The sequence below is a fragment of the Rhincodon typus genome, chromosome 13 (genome assembly GCF_021869965.1).
Source record: "Rhincodon typus isolate 14 chromosome 13, sRhiTyp1.1, whole genome shotgun sequence".
Lineage (NCBI taxonomy): Eukaryota > Metazoa > Chordata > Chondrichthyes > Orectolobiformes > Rhincodontidae > Rhincodon > Rhincodon typus.
Window position 1 is genome coordinate 72,964,387 of NC_063344.1, and position 27,433 is coordinate 72,991,819.

At 41.7% G+C, this 27,433-nt stretch overlaps 1 protein-coding gene and 1 pseudogene across 2 annotated transcripts in view; one reads left to right on the plus strand and one right to left on the minus strand.

The window, feature by feature from the left end:
- The window catches only part of LOC109923277 (solute carrier organic anion transporter family member 2A1-like), a 168,324-nt gene extending 156,577 nt beyond the window's left edge, over positions 1-11,747 (plus strand). For both annotated transcript variants that reach the window (XM_048604665.1, XM_048604666.1), the window contains one exon: positions 6,684-11,747. In XM_048604665.1, the coding sequence (XP_048460622.1) occupies positions 6,684-6,822 (139 nt within the window). In that variant the 3' untranslated portion in view covers positions 6,823-11,747. The remainder of the gene's footprint in view (positions 1-6,683) is intronic.
- Positions 11,748-13,974: 2,227 nt separating this feature from the next.
- LOC125484648 lies at positions 13,975-24,720 on the minus strand (annotated as a pseudogene).
- Between the last annotated feature and the right edge of the window lie 2,713 nt (positions 24,721-27,433).

Consider the following 27,433-nt stretch of genomic DNA (forward strand, 5'->3'; position numbering starts at 1 on the left):
TGGTGACCAGAACTGCACACAATACTCCAAATGTGGCGTAACTAAAGCCTTATGCAGTTGCAACATGACTTCCCAACTTTTACACTCAGTGCACCGATCAATGAAGGCAGGCATACCATACACCTTTTTTACCACCCTATCCACTTGTGCTGCCATTTTCAGGGAGCTATGGCCTTGCACCCCAAGATCCCTCTGTTTATCAATGCTCCAAGTGTCCTGCCATTTACAGTATATTTTCCTCTTGTATTGGACCTCTCAAAATGCATCACCTCACACTTGCTCAGATTAAACTCTATCTGCCATTTCTCTATCCAGCTTTCCAACTGATCTATATCTTGTCACATCCTTTGATATCCTTCTTCACTATGCACACATCCACCAATTTGTGCCATCTGCAAACTTACTAATCAGACCGACATTTTCATCCAAATCATTTATATATATTAAAAACAGATGTCCATCACTGATCCTTGCAGAAGATCACTGGTTACAGACCTCCAGTATGGCAAAAACACAGCTCCACAACTACCATCTATAACCAAGCCAATTTGTGTCCAATTTGCCTAATCACTGTGGATTCCCTCTGACTTAATCTTCTGAACCAGCCTACCATGAGGGAGCTTGTCAAACATTTTGGTAAATGTAGACACCATCCACGTCTTTACCCACTTCAATCACTTCCTCAAAAAACTTCAATCATATCTGTGAGACAAGACCTCTTCTGCATAAAGCCATGCTGATTATTCCTAATAAGTCTAATCTTTTCCGAATGCAAGTAAATCCTTTCCCTTAAACTCTTCTCCAATAATTTCCCTGCCACTGATGTAAGGCTCACCGGACTATAATTTCCTGGAATTATTCTTGTTTACCTTCTTAAACAACAGAAGAACATTAGGTTTTCTGGGACTTGACCGTGGCTAAAGAGGATACAAAGATCTCTGTCAAGGCATCAGCAATCTCCTCCCTTCGCTCCTTCAATATCCTGGTATTGATCCTATCAGATCCTAGGGGCTTATCTACCTTAATGTTTTTCAAGACACTCAACACCTCCTCTTTGTGACATTGACATGCCCCAGACCATCAACAAACCCCTCTTTAACCTTACCATTACCATTGTCTCTCTCCTTGGTGAATACCAATGTGAAGTACTCATTAAAAATCTCACCTACTTCCTCTGACTCAACACAAAAAAATTTCCTCCTCTGTCATAGAGTCATACAGCACAGAAAAAGACCTTTAGGTCTAACTCATCCATGCCCACAAAATTTCCCAAACTTAATTAGTCCCACTTGCCTGCATTTGGCCTATATTCCTCCAAACTTTTCGTATTCATGTACCTGCCAAAATATCTTTTAAATATTGTAACTGTGCCTGCATCTACCACTTTATATTCCAAACTATCCAACCTATCTTTCTAACTCAGACCCTCCAGTCCCAGCAACATCCTGGTAAATCTTTTCTGAAAGCTCTCCAATTTGATAATATTCTTCCTACAACAGGGTGACCAGAACTGTATACAGTTCTCCAAAAGTGGCTTCACCAATGTCCTATACAACTGCAAAATGACATCCCAACTCTTATATTCAAAGGTCTGAGCAATGAAGGCAAGTGTGCTAAATGCCTTCTTAACCACCCTGTCTACATGACATAAATTTCAAAGAATTATGGACTCTAGGTCTCTCTGTTCTACAATATTACCCAGGGCGCTACCATTAATTGTATACGTCCTACCCTTGTTTGTTTTACCAAAATGCAATACCTCACATTTAACCAAATTAAACTCCACCTGCCACTCCTCAGCCCATTCACCTAATTGATCAAGATCTCTCTTTGTCATGTTGCACATACTTTGATTCCTTTTGTATGACGCCCCTCTATATTTGCATTCCGTGCTCTGCCTTTGACCTTCCTACTAGTGTTTCTATGAATGTTCTTTCATTTTGGAATCCGTTGTTCTCATTCAGCCTAAAATGTCTCAAAGAATAATGCAAACCCGTTAAGATGCTGAACATAGAACATAGAACATAGAACATTACAGCGCAGTACAGGCCCTTCGGCCCTCAATGTTGCGCCGACCTGTGAAACCAATCTGAAGCCCATCTAACCTAAACTATTCCATTATCATCCATATGTTTATCCAATGACCATTTAAATGCCCTTAAAGTGGGTGAGTCTACTATTTTTGCAGGCAGGGCATTCCACGCCCTTACTACTCTCTGAGTAAAGAACCTACCTCTGACATCTGTCCTATATCTATCACCCCTCAATTTAAAGCTGTGTCCCCTCGTGCTAGCCATCACCATCCGAGGAAAAAGGCTCCCACTGTCCACCCTATCTCATCCTCTGATCATCTTGTATGTCTCTATCAAGTCACCTCTTAACCTTCTTCTCTCTAACGAAAACGGCCTCAAAACCCTCAGCCTTTCCTCATAAGACCTTCCCTCCATACCAGGCAACATCCTGGTAAATCTCCTCTGCACCCTTTCCAATGCTTCCACATCCTTCCTATAATGCGGTGACCAGAACTGTACGCAATACTCCAAGTGCGGCCGCACCAGAGTTTTGTACAGCTGCAACATGACCTCATGGCTCCGAAACTCAATCCCTCTACCAATAAAACCTAACATACTGTACGCCTTCTTAACAACGCTATCAACCTGGGTGGCAACTTTCAGTGATCTATGCACATGGACACCGAGATCTCTCTGCTCATCCACACTACCAAGAATCTTACCATTAGCCCAGTACTCTGTATTCCTGTTACTCCTTCCAAAGTGAATCACCTCACACTTTTCCGCATTAAACTCCATTTGCCACCTCTCAGCCCAGCTCTGCAGCTTACCTATGTCCCTCTGTAACCTACAACATCCTTCTGCACTATCCACAACTCCACCGACTTTGGTGTCATCCGCAAATTTACTAACCCATCCTTCTACGCCCTCATCCAGGTCATTTATAAAAATGACAAACAGCAGTGGCCCCAAAACAGATCCTTGAGGTACACCACTAGTAACTGAACTCCAGGATGAACATTTCCCATCAACCACCACCCTCTGTCTTCTCACAGCCAGCCAATTTCTGATCCAAACCGCTAAATCACCCTCAATCCCATGCCTCCGTATTTTCTGCAATAGCCTACCATGGGGAACCTTATCAAACGCTTTACTGAAATCCAAATACACCACATCAACCGCTTTACCCTCATCCACCTGTTTGGTCACCTTCTCGAAGAACTCAATAAGGTTTGTGAGGCACGACCTACCCTTCACAAAACCGTGTTGACTATCCCTAATCAAATTATTCCTTTCTGAAGCTGATAATTTACAATCTCAGAGAATCTTCATGAATCAATAGCTTTCATTAGAGTCAGTTTTTTATCTCTGATTAGATTATCCTTCAAATTTTCCAAACTCTCGGGATTCAGATATTAATACTGTCATCTGTTGATCAAAAGTCTCCCTCCCCCGAGCTGATGTTGAACAAAAAACACTCATACATTACATTAACATAGTGTTCAAAGTGTGTCTTCACAGCTTTCAAAATCTCTCCTGTTTGCTTTATTGTTTTTCAGTAGGATCTACAATGCAATACAGCACTCTTCCTCCAACACTAATAGCATTCTAATTCTATTCTAATTTAGCTTTATTTAATTAGAGATTTATAGCAAGGAAGCAGGCCCTTTGTCCAACTTGTCCATGCTGCCGAGTTTTCGCAATTAATCAATTCCATTTGGTCCATAGCCTTCCATACCTATCCCAACCATGTACTTATCCAAATGTTTCTTAAGTAACAAAATTGTACTCACCTTTACTGCTACATTTGGCAGCTCGTTCCAGGCACTCACCACCCCCAGTGCAAAAAAATTGCCCATCCAAACCCATCTCTCCCCACTCATCTTAAACCTATGCCCTCTAATTTTAGACTCCCCTACCATGGGGAAAAGCTGTTTGCCAGCAACCTTATCTATGTCTCTCATGATTTTATAGATCTCCTATAAGGTCATTCCTCAGTCTCCTACATTCCAGGGAAAAGAGTTCATAAGAAATAGGGGTAGAATTATGCCATTAGGCCGATCGAGTCTGCACTGCCACCCCTATTTTCCTGCTTTCTCCCCATAACTCTTCAACCCATTAACAATTAAAAATCTGTCTAATTCTTCCTTGATTTTACTGACTGTCCCAGCATCCACTGCATTTTGGGGTAGTGAATTCCACAGATTCACAGCCCTTTGAGACAGGTAGTTTCTCCTCAATTCTGTTTTAGATTTGCTCCCATTATCTTAAGACTATGACCTTCTCATCCTAGAATACCCCACAAGAGGAAGCATCCACTCCATGTCTATTTTAATCTATACCTTTTATCATCTTGAATACCTCAATTTGATCTCCCCTCATTCTTCTAAATTCCAGGGAGTATGGGCCTACAATTTCTCTTCAGACAACAAACCCCTCATTCCTGGGATCAATCTAATGAACGTCCTCTGAACTGCCTCCAATGCCACCACATCCTTCCTCAAATAAGGGGAGCAAAACTGTGCACAATACTTCAGATGCGGTCTCACTTCCTTACAATACTTCCTTACCTTTATGTTCTATTCCTTTAGCTATAAAAGCCAACATTCCATTCACTTTCTTTATTATCTGCTGTACCTGCATGCTAGTTTGCTGTGACTCATTAAAGAGGACACCCAGATCCCTCTGCACCGGAGCACCCCGAAGTCTCTCCCCATTTAGATAGTAGGTTGCCTTCCCGTTTTTCCGACCAAAATGAATGACCTCCCACTTATCCACGTTAAACTCCATCTACCTCATTTTGGCCCACTCTCCTAACCCATCTATATTCCTCATTGCTATTTACCGTCCCGCCTATTTTGGTGTTGTCCACAAATTTGGCTATAGAGCCTTCTATCCCTGTATCCAAGTCGTTAATATAGATTGTAAGTAGCTGGGGTGCAAAAACTGAACCCTATGGCACCCCCCACTTGTTACTTCTTGCCGTCCAGAAAAACAACTTATTAATCCCGACTGTCTGTCTCCTGTCCCTCAGCCAGTCACCTAATAAATTATCCCTAATCCAACCTTGTGAATTAACTTTTTGTGCGGCACCATATCAAGTGGCTTCCAGAAATATTCCATCTACAGAATTCCCACTATCCACTTTGCTTGTTACATCTCTGAAGAACTCTAGCAAATTACAGAAACATGATTTGCCCTTCATAAAACCATGCTGACTCTGATAGATAGCGTTTTGACTTTCCAAATATCCTGATATTGCTTCCTTGATAATTGATTCTAACACTTTAGGGGCATTATATTAGCATTTTTCCAATCCACTGGAACTTTTCCCGTGTCCAAGGAATTTTGGAATATTGCAACCAATGGATCCAATATCTCTGCGGCTACTTCCTTTAGTACCCTAGGATGTTGGCCATTGGGCCTGTGGGACTTGGCTGCCCTCAATCCTAATAGTTTGCTGAGTACCTTTTCCCTATAGATGTTGATTGTTCTAAATTATATAAATTATATTTATATTTATATTTATATTTAAATGTATATTTTAAAAGTTATACAACTGTTTCATTGTATTACCACTGAGAATGGAAAAGATTCCAATTTATAGAATTGTAAACTCATAGAATCCCTACAATGTGGGAGCAGGCCATTTGGCCCATCGAGTCCACACCGACCCTCCAAAAAGAATCCCACATGGACCCTACCCCCGCATTTCCCACCTTAGACACTATGGGCAATTTAGCATGGCCAGTCCACCTAACCTGCACATCTTTGGACTATGGGAGGAAACTGGAGCACCCGGAGGAAACCCACGCAGACACGGGGAGAATGTGCAAACTCCACACAGACAGTTGTACAACATTGGAATCAAACCCAGGAATTTTGTTTTCATGTTAAGTTGCAGTGGGCCAAATGGTCTACTTCTGCTTCTATTTTCTATGTTTTCTATATTTCACATCCTCTTTCATTTCCACAGCAGCAGGGAGTTGAAAATGCACAGCCATTTTGATTTACATAGACAATTACATTCACCCTGATAGTCTGTTCTTACAAATCTCTCTCCAAACTAACTCTAAATTTAATCCGGTTTTCCTGTTTTTGGAAGTGTGTACTGTACTTCAAGGTCTGTACTATTTCGCTTTTCTTTAGTGTGAGCTTGAACTCCATTTACACAAAACCTTCTCAGTATTACTGATTCACTTCACAAATATTAGTAAAAATCACTCATCCTATGGTTACCCCATGTTAATCCAACTATTGACTTATTTGTACTTACGTGTGAACAAACTGGGTATTAAATATCTAAAATTGAGTGGAATTTGGAAAGCAGACTACAGCTGTTGGATGCAGATTGGAAGATGCCAAGCTGAGGCTCAACAGCATCTCCATTGGTGGTTGGGTATAATTATACAAGTACAACTGTGCGCGTGCAATTTCCCTGATAATTGGGTGTACAAATTTAAAGTGGTCAATGGTTGCCATGGAAATATGACAGAAACGTGAGAACAGAGAGAAATATGTTGTAAAATGCAAATGTAACATTAATCATGTGTTGCAGTTATTCTAACAATCCCTGTAGTTGGTATTGCCCCACTTTGAATTTCCTTTGTTCTCCTATGAAGATAGATCATGTATAAACGGCATTCTATTAACAATTTTAATGTTCTGCAGGTACTTGGGTCTACAACTCGGTTATAATACCCTTGGAACATTGCTTTTACTGATTGCTGGTTGGAAAGCAAAGAAATTCAGTGCACGTAAAATTGCTGTACAGAACACAAGGTCCTCCAGTGGATTTAATGGGAAGTGACATGATTGACCAACCTACAAATTATTTTATTTCTGTATCTGAATCATTTACGTAACAGAACTTTGATTTCTACTGTTGATTTTTTCAGAGTTACAATCATTACACATATTTGACAGGTAGAAAAATTTGAGCAATGTGAAGAACCCTCAATAACAACAACTTGCATTTATTCAGCACCTTTAATGCAGTTAACCATCCCAAGATAGGGACGATACAAAGTAAAATTAACATCAAATCACAGAAGGAAATATTAGATCAAAGCCTTTGCTCAAAGAACATGGCTGAGCATCTTAAAGGAGAGACAGACAGACAAGAGAGAGACAGATGAGAGACAGACAGAGAAAGAGAGACAGATGGACAGACAGAGCCAGAGACAGACAAGAGAGGCAGATGGGAGAAAGACAGGGAGATGAGAGCGAGAGATACAAGAGAGACAGATGAGAGTGAGAGACAGACAGACAGACAGATGGGAAAGAAACAGACAGATGAGAGAGAGAGACAGATGACAGTGAGAGACAGACAGACAAGAGAAATGGACAGACGAGCGAGAGAAACACAAAGACAAACCAGTTAGAGAGACAAAGTGAAACACACACAAACACAACAGAGAGTTGAAGAGATGGAGAGGCTTGGGGAGCAAATTCTAGAGTTCGTCATGTCTGTTGAAAACACAACTGCTGATTATGGGGTGATAAATGGTCAAGCAGGCCACAACAGGGAGAACTGTTAAAAAATTTTGAACATATTACTATGCTGGAGGAGTTTACATAAATAAGGAGGACCAAGGCCATGGTTTGAAAACAAGAACAGAAACTTTGCTGGAGCAGAAGTTTAAGTCATTGTTATGATGCAGGGATAGCAAGCCAAACAAAATCAATCTCAGTGTCACTGGATTCACGACACAATGAAGTTTAAACATTCAATGAGTCTCAAAATTGCCTAATTGTTCCTAACCAGACTTTATGTGTAACAGATCTTGGACACCATGTTTATAACTCAAACAAAAATGAACAAGATGTTAATAACGTAACTTCAGCAGAACTTAGAAAAACTAGGTAATGTGATTAATATAGATGATCTTTGATCATAACTCTCACTCACACAGACAAACCGGCACAGTTAAGGGATAATTAACAAAGAAAATAAAAGAATTGTAATTTACCAGTTCAATAAACCATTTCAAATGATGGATACCAGGCCTTCATGAAATCACAATCAAGTAGAATTGTATTTGCTTGAATTACTAAGTTACCAGCAAACTTCAAGAAATATTCCCCCACTTCCTACAGGCTGCGATTCTTTTCTCAGAACATTCAACGGCAGTCTCTAGAGCACCCAGAAATCACTCTCCTGCCAAAGCCCAGTGAAAGGTTTTCTTTTTCCTCTTTCTAATCAACATTCCTTGTTGTTGGCTGGTTAACACTGGTCCTTCCTTGACTGATCAATTCAACATCCAACCAGCTGCTAGCCTTGAACATATCAGTACTCGGTGCTGATTCGTCTACTATGTTCTTAAAACAATAACAAAGTTGCATTATCTTCCAGATCAGGGCCCAACAGCAAACTCTGTCTCTGTTCTCTTATTCCTTAAAACAAGCTGCTCTTCAAAGTTCAACTCTTCACCTCAACTCATAGTGCCAAACCAAAAAAGAGAAAGATGAAGAAAAGTAACTATACATCAGTGAGAATGAGGGCGATAGGTGAAGGAAACTTGATGAGAGTTAGGATCCAAGTGAAATAACTCCACAAAGGGCGGTATCCCTTTTTTTGCACATGCACAGTACACGACACTAATCCAGTTAGCAGAGAGCCAGCTCCTAGAGTGACCAGAAATCCTGACACTCCTGTTAATATCTGTCAGCCAAGATTCCCTGATTGGACCAGAGTAACAGCCCCAATCAGGAACTCACATTCAATGAGATCCACCTGACTGACCTCAGTCCAAGCATAAAACAAGGCAGTAGAGTTTTGAATGCGCTCTTGTTAGTGTGCAATTAAAGGTTGAAGGAGATCCAGGAATAGTGAAACCTAGGTAAATCTATAGAATCCATACAGTGTGGAAATGGCCATTTGGCCCAAAAAGTCCACATCAACCCTCCAAAAAACATCCCACCCAGACCCATCCCCTTACCCTGTAACCCTACACTTCCCATGGCTAACAGCAGAAACTCACGCAGACACAGGGAGAATGTGCAAATTCCACACAGAGTTGCCCAAGGGTGGAATTGAACTGGGTCCCTAGTGCTGTGAGGCCACAGTGCTAACCACTGAGCAGTGAATATGTGGATAACTGTTTCAGCAGCATGGATAAAGCCATTCCATTGTTATTGGTGGTAGAGGTAGGCTGGTGATGATGTAGTAATCTGGTCCATTGATCAGGGTCAAATTCAACATCACATCAGCTTCATACACTTCTCAGGGAAAGGGATAGAGTTGGTGTAGAAGGAATGCAGTTTGCAATCATAAACAAAGACAATAATTTCAATCTGATGATATTTACTTAGAGGAACCTACTACTGGATGTTGGACAAACAGATCACTTACAAAGTGCAGAGTTCATGGTGGTGATGTAGAAACTGGCTGCAATCAGTATACATGGGGAACATGATTGTTGTGTTTTCAGATAATGTTGCTGAGGGACAGCGTGTAAATGGGAAATGGAGAGAATCAAGAATTGGTTATTGGGTGATTCTAGAGGTAACCAAAGAAAGCAATAATACAATAATATAGAAAACATTTAAATTTATTTGAATGCAATTCTGTTAATACATAGATGAACATTTAAACAATGTGTCATAGTTGCAATAATGCAATCTATACAATACATGTCAAAATATGCCTTCTGTGACCAAATAGGCAAACGACATAGTTGATATATTCAAGCTTGAAGGGCATTATTGGCACAGCAATTGACTGTACTCCGTGACATCACTAGACAAAATGATTTGAGGGAGTAAATTATGTTGGTTTGTGTAATGATGCACTGTTGAGAAAGCTTGTTCTAATGTATGAAACTCATTTATACCTCCATTGAAATAAATGGGTGTAGCAGAGAAGATTTCTTTCAAACATGTGGTTCTGTACTTCTACTTTTCAAACATAAGTTTCTTATTTGTTCATGCAAGGTCGGTGTTGCTTTCCAGGTCAGCATTTATTGCCCATCCCTAATCGCCAGGAAAAAGGAGCTGCTTACTTAAACCACTGTATATCTGTGAAAGAGTGTGAGGGAGAGTGTGTGACAGAGGGAGAGAGAGGGCGCATCTGTGTGAGAAAGAGTGTGTGAGAGAGCATGAGAGAGTATTTTGGAGTGTGAGAGAGTATGTGTGTGAGAGTGTGTATGAGACCGAATATGAAAGAGTGTATGTGAGAGAGTATGTATGTGTAATTGAGTAGGTGAGAGTGGGTACAGGAGAGAGGGCTGTGACCTTGCTGTGGCTTTAAAAGGTGTATTTGGACCCCAATTTGTTATGGACCAGATCAGACTCTCTCAAAATATTCTAAGAAGGTAGCCTAGACCTAAATTTATCTTATTTTAAAGGCAAATGTAAAATAATGTCTTTAAGATGCAATTTGACTGATCAAACTACTCGACGACAAGCAAAACACAAACTATTCAAACACTACAGTTAAAATACAACAAAAGAAAGAAGAACTTAGAATAACAACTGTATTGGAAAACTTAATAGAATATGTACAGTAAATATTGCTAATTAATTGTTCCAATACAATAACATCCCATAAACACACCCCTGACAAAAAAGGCAAATTCAGAAAACAGATTTTGTCTCATATGCAATCCAGCAGCCTAGAAAGAGATCACCCAGTTTTTGGCTGTGATCACAAGAGGGAAAAATAGCTTCCATTTCTTCAAACTTTCAACAGCAAGTGCTGAAAGCTAACCAAAAATCCTTGATCTTTGAGAGCTTGACCACACCCACTCAGGCCACTTCTATTGTTCTTTTTTTAAAACCCCAAGGTCTCCCAAGCTGATTGCTTTATGGGCCTTCACTAGCCAGCTCATCACCTCTGCCTTAAAATTTCTCTTCAAAAAAAAACCAGGACAAAATATACCTCTTAAATCTACAGCATCATCACAGTGTGCACAAGACAGTCTATGCAAGACAGAGTGCAAAAGTGTGTGTGTGATGATAGGTGCCTGGAGGAACCATAGAATCCCTACAGTGTGGAAGCACGCCACTCGGCTCATTGAGTCAACACCAACCATCCATCACTCCCAGACCCAACCCCCTACCCTACCCCTGTAACCCTTCATTTCCCATGGCCAATCCACCTAACCTGCACAACTTTGATCTGTGGGGGGAAAGCCCACGCAGATATAGGGACAATGTGCTAACTCCAGACAATCAGTCAACCAAGAGTGAATTGAACCCAGGTCCCTGGCACTGTGAGACAGCAGTGCTAATCACTGTGCCACCCAAGAGGAACTTGTTCTGTCCTGTTTCTCTTGAACGAGGTGTCGTAAACTGGTGACAAAGCATCTGCTCCATGGAAAGCAGCATAAATAGCTTTGGGTTTTATTAATTAGATAAAAGAAGCATGAGAGGGTGGCTCGCTCAGTCTCAGGTTTTTAGTTTCACTTTCAGTTGTTGAGATTGGGATTTTTGGACTTGATGCTGCTAGATGGAAAGCTGGAGTTCTCTCTCTGCTGCTAGACTGTTTCTTTCAGTATTTCATTCTGCTGAACTAGAGTGAGAAAATAGCAAGTGAGGGATATCTGTTTTGCTGAACTTGCCTTTGCCGAGACTATGGTATGCTATGTGGGATGCTGCTATATTGGAACGGTTGGTGATTAGTAGTCAAATAATGTTATTTTGTTAAGCATTTTGATGGACTTAAAGTTATGCCAATTCTTTTTTCATTTATATTTTAACGGTGATGTAAAAATAAAGTGTGTTTTGCTTAAAGCCTAATAGTTTGACCATTCAAATCCCAGATGGAATGCAACACCTTCCACTTGCTTTTAATTAAAATAAAAGTTAGGGTCTAGGTTATCTCCTTGATAAGGTTTGAGGGGTTTTGATCTGTGAAAAAGTTTGTAGCATTTGTGTGTGAAAGTGTGTGTGTGTTAAGCAGTGAGCGAGAGTGCCTGTGTGAGAGCATGTGTGGGTGAGAATTTGTGTGTATGTGTGAGAGAGGGCACAAAAGGGTATGTGTGAGAGTGTGAGTGTGTATGAAAGAGTGCCTGTGAGTAGTGTGTGTGCTCATCCCATGACCAACCCTCCCTCTGCCTGCTTGACCTGACACAACCTGTCCATCTTCTCTCCCACCTATCCGTTCCTCCCACCTCACTGACCAATCCCCACCACTGCCTACCTGCACTCACCTATCACCATCCCACCTACCTTCCCCAGCCCCAACCATCCTCTCTCTATTTATTTCTGAGCTCCCTTCCCCTTCCCCCATTTCTGAAGAAGAGTCCTGACCCGAAACATCAACTTTCCTGCTCCTCTGATGCTGCCTGGCCTGCTGTGTTCCTCTAGCTCTACACTGTGTTATCTCTGACTCCAGCATCGGCAGTTCTTACTATCTCTGATTCAGAGATGCTCTAATGCTCTTTAGGAAAGCAAACTGCCATCCTTACTTGGTCAGGCCTGCATGTGACTCCAGACCCACAACAATATGATTGACAGTTAAACTTCCCTTAGGGAAATTAGGGACGGGCACTAAGTGCTGGCCTAGCCGGCAATGCCTTCATCCTGTGAATGAATAAAATTAAATTGTCACTATGGTGATGGGAGTGATAGGACTATGTTTCAATTTGCTGTGAGATAGAGAAAACTGAGATAGAAGAGGAGCATAGTTTTGGATTGGTATTAGAGAAAGAGCAGGAAGTTAAGCCTGACAATGCCAGTTCAAACATGGAACTTGGGAATATAGAATGTGTTTGTGTGGTAAAACCAAACAAAATGGTGGCACAGTAGGAAGCTCTGGTCAGAGCTCCTCTGCTCACCAGTCCCTTTACCTTTTCTTTCCTCTTTTTTTCTCTCCTCTTTGTGGTTTTCCCTTTCTCCCCCCACAGCATCATCTCCCCCCACCCTGGAGAATGGAGTAATTGAGTGAGTGGGCCGAGTGCCGCGGCAGACCGGAAGGGGGCACAGATCGAGTGCCACAGCGGAACCAGCACGGGCATGTGGCTTTGTGCTCTGGGTCCTGCAGGCATGCCCTGTGAGCCCCAGAACACCATGAGCACTGAGCCCTGGAGCAGCACGTGGGCTGCAAGCCTGGAGCAGCACGGGGAAGGAGCTCCGCAGCAACATGCAGGCAGCAAGTCCTGGATGGAGATCGGTGTGAGGGGATAATCCTTACCTTAGAACATTGTAATGTTAACCCCTTAATATTTTCCTATTTTTAACTTATTTTCAACTCTGTAATTAAGCAACTACTTTTATTCCTCTGCTGTATTCAAGAATCATATTGTATTATATTGTATTGTAAGCCTCAGATATTTGGTAGCTCGCCTGGAAGTTGGGTTAAGGAAATTCTTTTGACAAGCACAGTGATGACAATAAGCTTGTAGCGCAGTAGCTGAGGAGATAAAAACATGAAAGTGACTCAGCTCTTCAAATTAAGTCACCCACTAGTTGAGGCATCAAGGGCTCTGCTGAGCTGAGCTTTCTGCTTCAATACAGGACCTAGCTCTCTGGCTCAACCCCTTGACTGAACTTAGTCAGCCTCCCTGTTTAACATCTGACTGGGGAAGAAGGGGAAAGACTAGATGTGACCAAGGGGGATCATGCAATATATACAGACTCAGAAGTATCTCCAAAATTAAACAAGGTTATATCGAATCCATACACTTTTTGAAGTATCTGCAGGATTTTGTTTTAGCAAGGAAAAGATTCTTCTTTCAGCAAGTGAGGTAAATGGAGTTAAGATCAAACCAATGAGAATGGTGTTAAGATATTCGCTGTTCCTTCCTATCTTACCAACATGGAATATTCCCTTGCCCCTCCTCCACCCTCTCCAACTCTTGGAGACCCCTCCAACAAGCTCTACATGTCAATAATCTCTTTAATTTTATTGTTATAGCTCCAGCCCCATCATACCTGCTCATTCAAAAGCCCTTTGTGTTAATGTGCACTGATGTTTATTTCACATGTTTCCAATGGAAGTCTAGGGTAAACATGACACTTACAGACTAGAACTGTTGAACCTTGCCACAAGGTGGTTGTTTTGTTTATTAACTAATTGAATAAGTGTTGTAACTGGATATTTCACTGCACTCTTTAGCTGCTCCCTAAATCTAGATTGAGTCACCCCATAAATAAATGTGTTGGTACAGCAACTTAAATTCCGGAGCATAAAACCGACTTGTTGAAATACATATTCTGAATCATTGTAATCCCCAGTAGTTTTCTTTGTTAGAATATGATAAAGCAAATAAATAACATACACCAACCACAGAAGAATGAAGCTACCAGATATAGTGAATAGCAAAATCACAGACTTCCTTCTGTTCTCTAACTCTGGGTCACCGTAATTATTTCTCTTGCTCTGACACTGCAGCCCCTTCCGGACTTGACTGGTCACTAATATGTGTCTTACTGTCAGAGCATTGAATGTTGGAATTAACGCAAATGGCAACAATGGGGTGAAGATAGTATCAAACCACGCAAATCCTACCCATTCAAGCTCAGTAGAGTAGCTTGGTTTTTCAACACAAAACCATGGTACATCATTGATTATCAATACAGGTTCAATTGTAAAGTAGAAGGGGACATTTTTTAAAATTAGCAGAATGCAAGTTGTAGCTAGAACCACAGATGCAGTTTTTTTCGTACAATAGTTTGTTTTCAGCTTCTGGTAGCAAATGGCCACAAATCGATCAAAGGAAAAAGTGACAGTGAACCATACAGAAATGTCTGTAGCTGTACGGAAAAGGATGTAGCTAATACTACACACGGGGTGATGTCCAGGAAAAACACTGGGAAATAATAGTACTTGTTCCACCACAGTATGTCTTCAGTGATAATGACCAGTAGATCCGCTGTGGCCATGGCTACCAAATAACAAGTAGTGCAGCTAGAAACACCACACTTCCCCCGGGACAGGATGACAATTGCAAGTAGATTGACTGTAAGAGAGTGAAGAGTAAAGTATCTGAAAATTAATTGATCAAAAATTTTCTGTATCTAAGAACAGGATAAAGCACAGAATAAATGTGATTTAATGTATCAGAAATCAAAAACATTCGCACCTTAGACTTTCACTCTCATGAACCTTCAACGTGATAATTCCTTGAATTTCAAGGCATTGAGATTGGCAGCTGGCAGGCAATTTCTCCCAAGAGGTAGGTGAACAGTGTGCATGTTTTATGAAGCTTCAAAGCTTTTATTTAAAATGTTATTAATGTTTAACACTGAATGTCAGGGTTTCTGTATTGGTTAAAAAAAGTTCACAAGATTCACAATTCAGATTGTTCACCTGAACACAACGGAACAAGCCCTGAGAGACAGAACACACCCAGGAACAAAACATCCCAAAGGATTATATACTCCAATGGGTGTGGCTATCCTTTATTTATTTGACTGTCCCACACCCACAACCATCCAATGGAACACACCAGTGTCAGGTCCACCAAACCCATATTGCTGCTTCAAATCACAGCAAGTTTCAGGCTCATGCAATGAGGATAAATGGCACAGCCATCAGACATATGACCTCTTTTTAATCTTCCAAACTTGGAATTTAAATGCTCCAAAATTCCCCCATGCTAATCAGTGTTTGTTTGAAGTACCCTGGCCTGAGGTTAGCACCAGAAGCTTCTCCTTCTCAACTAGAAATGAACCCTGTCAATGATGTTGACATTAATGTGAGAAATTGTCAAGGATGCAAGAAGCATTTTGGAGTTTAAAAGCAGTTCCCCACCTCTTTCAAACACTTATTTTAGTATCCAGTTATAAGTATATGATCAAAAGCAAAGTGCTGAAAATACTAAAATCTACTAATAGGATAGGTGATGAAAACTCTCTGCAGGTCAGGGAGAAATGTGGGGAAATAAACCACAAGTTATCGTACAACTGTAAAATATAGGACCACTAGCAGGTTATTCAGACTGTTAAGTTTGTTAAGGAATTAAGGGTTATGGTGTGTAGGCGGGTAAGTGGAGCTGAGTCTCAAAAAGATCAGCCATGATCTTATTAAACGGTGGGGCAGGCTTGAGGGGCCGGATGGCCTACTCCTGCTCCTAGTTCTTATGTTCTATGTTCTTATGTTCTAAGTCTGCTCTACCATTAAATGAGATCATGGCTGAGTGATACTTGTCAACTCTACTTTTTTGTCTTATCCCCATAATCCATAATACCTTTACTGATTAAAAATCTATCGCAGCTTTAAATATTCTTAATAACCCAGCCTCTACAGGCCTCTACCATAAAGAATTCTATAGATTCATTACTTAGAGAGAAGAAATTCATTCCAATCCATTTTAATTGAGTGACTCCTTACACAGACTATGCCCTCTGACCTGAGACTCATGCACAAGGGAAACAACCTCTCTGCATCTACCATGTCAAGCCGCCTAATCATCTTTATATGTTTCAGTAAGGTCTTTTTTCCATTCTGCAAAACTCCAATGACTACAGGCCCAAAATACTCAATCTCTCCTCATAAGAAAATCCCCTCAGACCTGGAAGCAACTTAGTAACTAGCTTCCTGTGTCCCTAAAGCCTGTCTCTCATCTACAAGACAGAAGTTAGGAGTGGGATGGAGTGCAACTCCAACAATGCTTGATAAACTTAACATCATCCAGCCCATTTCATTTGTGTCACTGCCACAAATGCACTCCACTACCATTGCAAAGAAGTGGCAATGTGTAACAAAAACAAAGTTGCTGGAAAAGCTCAGCAGGTCTGGCAGCATCTGTGAAGGAGAAAACAGAGTTAATGTTTTGGGTCCAGTGACCCTTCCTCAGAAGGCAATGTGTACTGTTTACATGATGCATTGCAGAAATTCACCACAGACAGCACCATCCAAACCCACCACTACTACCATCTAGAAGAACAGCACCTTCCAGACACCTACCATTGTCAGTGTAAAAGAACTTTCCTCTCACATCTCCTTTGAACTTTCTCCCGTCACCTTAAAGGTATGGTCCCTAGTATTAGACATTTCAACTCCAGGAGAAAGACTCTGACTGTCAAACCTATCTCAAAATTTTATAGACTTCTAAGGAGTCTCCCTTCAGCCTTTGCCACTCCAGAGAAAACAACCCTAGTCTTTCATCATCATCATAGAATCCCTACAGTGTGGGAACAGGCCCTTCGGCTCAACAAGTCCACACTGACCCTTGGAGCATCCCACCCAGACCCATCCCCCTATAACCCACACACCCCTGAACACTACAGGCAAGTTAGCATGACCAATCCACCTAGCCTGCACATCTTTGGACTGTGGGAGGAAACCAGAACACCCGGAGGAAACCCGCACAGACACAGGGAGAACATGCAAACTCCACACAGACGGTCACCCGAGGCTGGAATCGAACCCAGGTCCCTGGTGCTGTGAGGCTGCAGTGCTAACCACTGAGCCACTGTTCTGCTTGATAAGCTTCCAGAATCTCCTTATAGATTTTACCCTCTAATCCAGCCAGCATCCTGGCAAATCTCTTCTGAACTCTTTCTGATGTATCCAGATCCTTCCTGGACTGTGGCAAATAAAATTGAAAGCAATACTCTCAGTGCAGCCTGACCAAAGTTTTGAAAAGCAGCAACATGGCATCCTGATTCTTGTACTCAATGCCCCAACCAATGAAAGCAAGCATGTCCTATGCCTTCTTTACCACCATATCTACTTGTGTGGCCACTTTTAGGGAGCTATTAACTTGAAACCCAAGATCCCTCTGTATGTCAATGCTGTTCAGGGTCCTGCCATTAACTCTATACTTTTCCTTACCATGTGATTTCCCAATGTGCAGCACTCACACTTGCCTGGATTAAACTCTATCTGCCATTTCTCTACCCCATATCTGCAACTGATTTACATCACACTGAATCCTTTGACAACTTTCTACACTACCCACAGCTTCATCGATCTTTGTTGTATGCAAACTTACTAATCCACTCATCTATGTTTTCATACAAGTCATTTATATAGATCACAAATAGCAGAGGTCCCTGTATGGATCCCTGTGGAGCACCACTAGTCATGGACCTCCAGCCAGAAAAACATCCTTTGACTTCTACCCTCTGCCTTCTATGAGCAAACCAATTCTGAATCCAAGCAGCCAAGTCACCATGGATCTCATGCATCTTCTGGGTGAGCCTACCATGAGGGACCTTGTCAAAAGCCTTAGTAAAATCCATGTAGACAACATCCACTGCTTATCCTCATCGATCACCTTTGTCAACTCCTCAAAAAATTCAATCAAGTCAGTAAGACATGACCGGGCCCGTACAAAGCCATGCTGACTGTCCCTAGTTGGGCCATGCTTTTCCAAATGTGTGTACATCCTCTCCCTAAGAATTCTCTCCAATAGCTTCCCAACCACCGATGGGAGAATTACTGGTCTAAAATATCCTGGATTATCCTTATTTCCTTCCTTGAATAGAGGAACAATATTAGTTACTCGCCAGTCCACTGCGACCTCTCCAGTGGCTAGGAAGGATACAAAGATCTTGTGTCCCAGCAATCTCCTCTCTTGCCTCTCTGAAAAGCATGGGATTGATCCCATCGGGCCTGGGGGACTTAACCCCCTTAACGTTCTTTAAGAGACCCAGCATTATTACTCGTTTGATCTGAAAATCGCCCAGCATATTTGCATGCTCCACACTAATCTCACTACTCTCCTTGTCCTTCTCCTGGGTGAATACTGACACAAAGTACTCATTGTCGATCTCACCCATATCCTCTGCCTCCAAGCACAAGTTCCCTCCTTTATCCTTGAGTGGTCCCACCTTTTCCCTAGTTATCCTCGGGCACCCATTTATCTGACTGAACCTGTGATATGACCAGCTCCCTGTAACTAGTGTCTATCACACTCTCTGCCCCCACGTGCTCCTCGGTGTTTTCAACTATTGTTCCAACTGAGCCACACGATCTGTGAGGAGCTACAGACGGTCACATTTCCTGCAGGCATCGTCATCAGGGCCACTAGATTATTCCCTGACCTCCATCTGCCAACCCCAACCCTAACCCTAACCCTAACCCTAACCCTAACCCTAATTGTCATCTCTGCCCCTTTACACTAAGAAAGATAAAAGAATCTTACCTTGCATTTACCTTGCTCGCTTTTCTCACTGAAGCCCAATATTCACTAAGCCCACGCTTATACCAACCAGCAGCACTTCCACCACAGAGCGTTCCCTCTCAACATATTTTACTGGTAATTTCTAATTAACTGGTTACTCCAATTACAATACAAACTTTACAAACAGACCAAGTACCTTCTCAGCTGTAACAAATTTTCTAACAGCCTCTCTCAATCTCTCTTCTTATTTTTTGGTTAGAAGAGGAGGGAGGGATGGAAACACTGCAGTAATATAAAGTTTGTGGCTTACCGCTCCTTGACAACCAGGTTCTTTCGCGATTTACTGTTCAGTTGTGGTGACTGAGCCAACTTCATAGAATCATAGAATCCCTGCAGTGTGGAAACAGGCCCTTTGGCCCAACAAGTCCACACTGACCCTCACAGCATCCCACCCAGACCCATCCCCCTAAAACCCACCTAATCTACACATCCCTGAACACTATGGGCAATTTAGCAAGGCCAATCCACCCAATCTGCACACCTTTGGACTGTGGGAGGAAACCGGAGCACCTGGAAGAAACCCACACAGGCACGGGGAGAATGTACAAACTCCACATAGGTCGAGGGTGGAATAGAATCTCAGGTCCCTAGCGCTGAGAGGCAGCAGTGCAAATCACTGAGCCACTGTGCAGCCCTGAAAATATTCTCCTAGAATATTTTTTATTTCAAAAATATACTTTATTTATAAAAAAGACCTTAAGTGTAAATAGTCACAAATGCAGTTTGGTTCTATACAGTTCAAGGAAACAAACTCTGGAGTTTGACTCTATCCAAAAAACAAACCAAAGGCACCTCCTACTTATACAAAATTATATATATTCTATATTATTGAATTATATTTACATGCATTTGAGGCACTGGGCAGGTCCAATAACTGAACACACCCCCATTTAACTTCCACAGAAAGACCTCAGACAGTAGTCATTCCCCACTGCACCTTGGTGACAGCTGCCCCAGACTTTAGTGCGTCCCTCAGCATGTAGTCCTGGACCTTGGAATGTGCCAGTCTGGAACATTCAGTCAAGGTCAACTCCTTGTTCTAGACAATAAACAAGGTTCAGCCAGACCAAAGAGCGTCTTTCACCGAGTTGACGGTCTTCCAGGCGCATTCGATGTTTGCCTCATTGTGTATCCTGGGGAGCAGACCATACAGTCCTGTGTCACAGGCTCACCACTCTCTGGGTGAAGACATTTCTCTTCATCTAAGTTCTAAATGGTTTACTCCATATCCTTAGGCTGTGACCCCTAATTCTGAACTCCCCTACGATCTAGGAAATCTTTCCTGCATCTAACCTGTCTTGTTAGAATTTTGTAAGTTTCTATGAGACCCGCCCTTAATCTTCTAAACTCTAATAAATGCAATCCTAACTGACTCAATCTCTCTTCATGAGTCAGTCATGTCATTCTAGAAATCAGTCTGGTAAACCTGCATTGCACGCCTTCTATAGCAAGAACATCCTTCCTTAGATAAGGAGACTAAAACTGCATACAATATTCCAGATGTGGTCTCACCAAGGCCCTGTGTAATTGCAGCAGAACATCTCTACTCCTGTACTCCATTCCTCTCACTATGAAGGTCAGCATACCATTGGCCTTCTTCACCACCTGCTGCATTGGTATGCTTACTTTCATTGACAGGTGTACGAGGACAGCGAGCTCCCGCTGCACAAATTCCCCTCTCTCAATTTATAGCCAGATAATCTGCCTTTCTATTTTGCTCCAAAAGTATCCATGTTACGCTGAATCTGCCATGCGTTTCCTCACTTGCTCAGCTTGTCCAAATTAAACAGAAGCAGTTCTGCACCCTCCTCACATTATCTATCCTCCTTTCTGCATGAACTGTTCCGGAGTCTACAGAATCTAGGAAGAAGATCACAAATGTATCAATTACTTCCAAGTTTAATTTCCTCATGTATTCTTGGGTGTAGATTATCAGAGCCTGGGGTTTTATCTGCCTTTAATCCCATCAATTTTCCCCTCTCCATTTTCCTTTAAATACTGATTTGCTTCAGAGTCTCCCTCTCACTAAACCTAATGTTCCCCAACCTCAAGATCCCGCTGCTCCTCTGAGCTTCCAGGTGTCCTGCCATTCATTGAGTACACCCTTGTCTTGTTACACCATCCAAAGTGCTCATTCTTATCAGTGTTAAATTCCATCTGGCGTTGATCTGCCCACCCAACAAATTCAATATTCTCTTCTAACCAAAGACATTCTTCCTCTCTGTTAATCACATTGCCAAACTTCATTTCATCCGCAAACCTGCTTATCATCTCCCTGTATTAAGATATTCAAAAATAAAGTAGATGACAAATAATAAGGGGCCCAGTGCTGATCCTGGTTGTATACCAATGAAAAGTGGGTCCAGTCACACAAACAGCCTTCTCCTACTACTTTCTGCTTCCTGTCACTAAGCAATCTTGGATCTATCTTGCCAAGTTACCTTGGTTCTCATGAGATTTCATCTTCTTTATCAGTTTCCCTTGTGGGCGACACAGTAACTCAGTGGTCAGCACTGCTGCCTCCCAGCGCCAGGGACTAGGGTTCTATTCCATCCTTGGGTGATTGTTGGAATGGAGTTTGCACATTCTCCCTGTGTCTGTGTGGGTTTCCTCTGGGTGCTCCAGTTACCTCGCTACAGTCCAAAGATGTGCAGGTTAGGTGAATTGGCCATGCTAAATTGCCCCTAGTGTCCAGGAATATGTAGGCTAGGTGGATTAGCCATGGAAACTGCAAGGTTATAGGGTAGGGAGGGTTGGTCTTGATGGGATGCTTTCCAGACAGTCAGTGTGCACTTGATAGGCTGAATGGCCCACTTCCACACTGTAGGAATTCTACGTGGGACCTTGGCAAAGGGCTTGCTGAGATCTAAAAGTTTGGTTCCGGAGCCTTGTAATTTCGTCCCTCATCTGACACTCCTGGGATGCAACTCATTCGGATCTGGGGATTTGTCCACTTTTAAATCTGCCAAAATATCCAATTCCTCCCTGTTTCTTATATCAATTTTTTCCATATCTTCACAGTCTATCCCCTTGAATTCTGTGCCTACATCCTCCTTCTCCCAAGTAAAGAAGGATGTAAAGTACTCATTTAACACTCTACCAATGTCCTCCGGCTTCATACAGAGATCTCCCCCTTGAGCCTGAACACACCCTACTCGTTCATAGAATTTTACAGTACAGAAGGAGGCTATTTGGCCCATCTTCTGCAACCAGCTTCCTATGTGTCAGGTAATACTCCAACCAGCCGATACTCAGGAATTCAAACTGGGTGTCAGTGAGCAGGTTATTGCTGAGCGAGTGCTGTTTGATAGCACTGTTAGAATCATAGAATTCTACAGCGACAGAAGGAGGCCATTTGGCCCATTGTTTCTGTAATGGCTCCTGAAAGAGCTACTGAGCTACTTCCATTCTGCAGCTCTATCTCCATAGCCCTCTAAATTTATTGCTTGTATTATATATCCAGCTGTCTTTTAAAACCGCCTGTGGAATCTGCCTCCATCACTCTCCCAAGCAGTGCATTTCCAAATCCTAACAACTCTCCGAGTAAAGAAGTTTCTCTTCATCTCATTCTTAGTTCTTTTGCTGACAAACTTGAAATTGTGGCCTCTAGTTAGTGACATAACAATTAGTGGAAGCAGAATATCCTTCTTTACTTTGTCAAAATTCTTCATAATTTTGAACACCTCAATAAGGTCACCTCCAAATCTCTGCTTCAAGGAGAATACACCCAATTTCTCTAATCTTTCCTTGTATTCAAAACCCCTCATTCCTGATATTATTCTCGTAAATCTCCTCTGCACTCTCTCCAGGGCTATAATGTCCCTTCTTAAATAAAGCACCTAGAGCTGAACACAATTTCCAGATGTAATCTGACTAATGATTTGTAGAATTGTAGCATCACTTCCTCAGTTACGTACTGTATGCCTCTATTTATAAACCCAAGGATCCTTTTTTAACAACTGCCTGGCCACCATCAAAGAGTCATACACATGAACCCCAAAGTCCCTCTGCTCCTGTACTTGTCTCAAAGTTGTACCATTGTACTTGTATAGTCTCTCCACGTTTCTTCAATCAAAATGCATTACCTCACATTTCTTTGTGTTGAAATTCATCTGCATTTGTGCATTTGGCCAAGTTGTCAATATCCTTCTGAAGTTGCTCAGCGTCATCCACAAAATTCACTGTTCTCCCTAGCTTAGTATCATTTGCAAGTTTAGAGATTTTTCGCATGACACCCATCTCCAAATCATTTATATAAATCAGAAAAAGCAAGTGTCCCAACACTGATCCCGGCAGAGCACCACTTTCAAATTGTTTCCATCAATTCCAAATATTTCTAATTGACTAACACACCTGCCATGTAGCAATGTATGAAATGCTTTCTGAAAGTCCAAATATGCAACATTCATAGCACTACCCTCATCCACTGTCTGTGTCACCTTGTCAAAGAATGCAATCAAATTTGTCAGACATGATTTGCCCTTGACAAAGCCATGTTGGCTGTCAAGTATTAACTTATTTACTCTAAGTGTAAATGTATCTTTCTAAGGTTATTCTCTTCTCCTTAGCATTTTCTTATGCCAACCTGTTCAGGTGTCATGACAGGACTCTGGAGTAGGTGGAACTTGAATCTGGATCTTCACACCCAGAGGTAGGGACAATACCACTGTGCCACAAGCACACCTTTTAGCAGTAAATGAGGGCTTGTCCAGGATTTGAAGCAGGAACCTATCATTGTAGAATACCTTTCTACAATTATGATTAGGATTTCCCCTAATTTTGCCCACTAGCATTTTTTTCCCATTTTCCCTCCCTGTGCTCCTAATTGCTTTCTTGAGATCCCCCCCCTCCACACTTTCTATACTCCAGTAGGGCCTCCATTGTTTTGTTCCCTTCACACCTGTTAAACATCTCTATTTTCCTGTTTATCCAGGCCTGAATATTATTTGCATTCTCCTTTGTGAACACAGAACCAAAAGTATATGTACAGTGAATCAGCTTTTTGATTATTCTCTAATATAAAATTCCTCTGCAAGGGACCTACACTTATCTTCACCAATCTTATTCTTTTCTCATACCTGTAGAAACTTTTGCAGTCAGTTTTTACGTCCCCACAAGCTTACTCTCGTCCACTATTTTCCCGTCTTCAAATCCCTTTGTCCTCCTTTGCTATATTCTAAATTGCTCCCGTTCCCCAGGTCTTTTTTTTTAACCTCTTTCTTGGAGCTAATACTATCCATAATTTCCATTTTAAGCTATGCTTGGTCATCTTTCCCATTTTAGTTTTGTGTCGGACAGGAACGAACAATCATTGCAGTTCATGCACACACTCTTTGGATGTTTATCATTACATTTACGCCGGCAGCCTTTTAAGTAATGTCCCCAATCAATCATAGCCAACTTGTACCTCAAGCCTTCATAGTTTCCTCTATTTAGGACCCTAGTAATGTAAAGTGATATAGTTTTACACAGTTAATTGTACTGATACATCAATGATCAGGCATTTGTATCACAGTGACTATTATATCATGGTATATATTTGTCATGCAGCAAAATGGAAACCAGCTTTCGCACATCAGCTTTAGTGGTTATAGTCACTTACCATGAAACCCAATAACAGCAAGGATCATGTAGTATATTTTTAATATGCTGTTAGTAGTTTCCCTCATTTTCTGCAAAGTGAGAACAGTCTGTTGTTGATACAGTTGATCTGTCTGCCTTAAATTCTTAGTTAGTATATTCCCAGAGCTTTTAATTTATAACTTGCGTGATCCCCTTGGAAAATTTGATGTCGCAATCATTACTGTGTTGTACTTATAATAATACATTATAACTACAAATCAAGCTTGTGCTGTGATGGAACATTTTTACAACATAGAACTGTTCCAATTCAATGACAGCAAAGCATATTCTAGTAATCAACTGTGGCATAAGAGAAGATGTATTTTCACAAAAATGAACTGATCCTTCAAACAACATCAGTTTTAAGTCAAAATGCTTTACATCTGTACCATCCAAAAGTCTCCATAAACATCAGAGTGTTTGGATTGACCCAGGAAATTAAGTAAAAGAACTCAGGCATTAGACTGCCTATTTAGTAGATGCTAATACCACTTACCTGACCACATACATCACAAACTACAGCACCACCAGACCAGGCCCTGAAATAGGTCCTCTGTTGCACTACCAGTGCATCTTAAGAGCACCAAACTTAGTTTTTTGTTAAATGTGCCAACCTGTCCAGATATATCATGGCACACCTCTGGAGTAGTTGGGACTTGAACCTGGTCTTCACACCCAGAGGTCTGGACACTATCACTGTGCCACAAGCACAGCTTTCGGCAGTAAATGAGGGTTTGTCCGTGATTTGAACCTGGAACTTCATATCATTATACAACACACCACAAAGCAAGAATCACATCCCTGGACCAATAACACAAATGTAAAGTGCCAAAATGCAAATGCCCAAGCAGAACACCGGGCCTCCTAATTCAACTCCCAATGGTTAAGGAAAATAGCAGAGGATGTTTTTGACCCATTGACCTCTGGGTATAAGCCGTGCATGCTCCCATTGCACAATTTTATTGCCACACAGACATTATATACTTACCCTTTGACAGAAGCTGTCAACCTATCAGGATCTTTACTTTCAGAATTCAGCAGCTGACTACTGTGAAAAGGGAGATGGATTTTCCTTCCTGACAGTTCTACACAGGAATAGGATAGAACAAAATAGAATAGAGTAAATTAAAATAGAATAGCATAGAATATCCTTTATTGTCACATGTAGTCCAGTACAAAAGCACGGACGGACAGTGACAAGTTTTTATAATGGCTGTCTCTAATGAGGCCGGATATAAAAGAAGAATAAAAAGAAAATTTGCAGCATTATTTACAGGGTCTAAAAGATAAATTAGAAATAAGGTAGTTATAATAAAGTTAAAGGATTGGCATTACAGTCTGGGGAAAGAATTTCAAATAGATATTACATTGTAGCAGCTCATGGTGAGCACATGGTCTGACTGCTTATGCCAAGCCCAAGTCCAGCACCTGCCCCATTCCACTCTAAGCCTCCGCACCAGCACTCAGCTGCACCAAGGTAAGTTGCACTGTTCTGGGTCTCACTTCCCCTCGCAATTCTCCAGGACTCATGCTCCTCGCGCTGCTCCGGGATTTGCTACACTACAGGACAACTGTCAGAATGAAAAATCAGATTTTTCTGAAGAAGGGTCTAGGCCTGAAACGTCAGCCTTCTTGCTCCTCTGATGCTGCTTGGCCTGCTGTTTTCATCCAGCTCTACACCTTGTTATGTCAGAATGAAAGTGCCACTCTGCTTTTCTGAGGTGGGATCCCTTCTCAAAAATCTGGAGCTCATGTCTTTTGTTTAAAAAAAAGCCATCCCTCAGAGAATTCTGCATTGGAATGCATTCAAGAATAAAGGGACACCAACTTAAGACTGAGATGAGGAAGAATTTCTTCTCTCAGAGGGTTGAGAGTCTTTGGAACACCTTGCCACAGAGAGGCGTGGGGGCAGAGTCTTTGCATATATTGAAGGCTAGGATAGGTAGATTCTTGATTAGTAGGGGAATCATGGGTTATGGGGAAAATACATGAAAAGTGGACGTGAGAAATGTTGGATCAGCCACGATTCTATTGAATGTTGAAGCAGGCTCAAGGGGCTGGGCGGTCTACTCTTGTTCCTATTTTTTATGGTCCTGTGGATCTTGTGATCTTTTAGTTCTGATGGAATATTATTGAGCATTTATAGAGACATTGTGGAGACATAGAATCATAGCATCATAGAACATGGAAACAGACCCTCTGAGCTAACTCATCCATGCCATTCAAGTTTCCCAAACTAAACTAGTCTCATTGCCAGCATTTGGCCCATATCCCTTTAAAGCCTTCTGATTCACAAACCCATCCAGATGCCTTTTAAATGTAATTGTACCAGCCTCCACCACTTCTTTTGGCAGCTCATTTCAACGTGCATGAAAATGTTGCCCCTTAGGACCTTTTTAAATCTTTCCCCTCTCACCTTAAACCTCTCACCTTTGGACTCCCCCACCCCAGGGATCCCTCTGGCAACAGTTGGCAGTAGACCCAAAGCCACAATTAGAGAACCAGATTAGAAAAACCTTGAAGAAAGTACACAACTCAGGAGGTATCAGCAAGACAGACAGCCAACAAATGAAGCCAGAGGGATTCAACAAACTCCGCTTCTATGGACTCCCTAAGGCCCACAAGCCAGGGGTCCCCCTCAGACCATTTGTTTCACTACGAGACATACCAACATATAGACTAGCCAAAGAATTACAACAGAAACTTAAATACTTAGTAGAC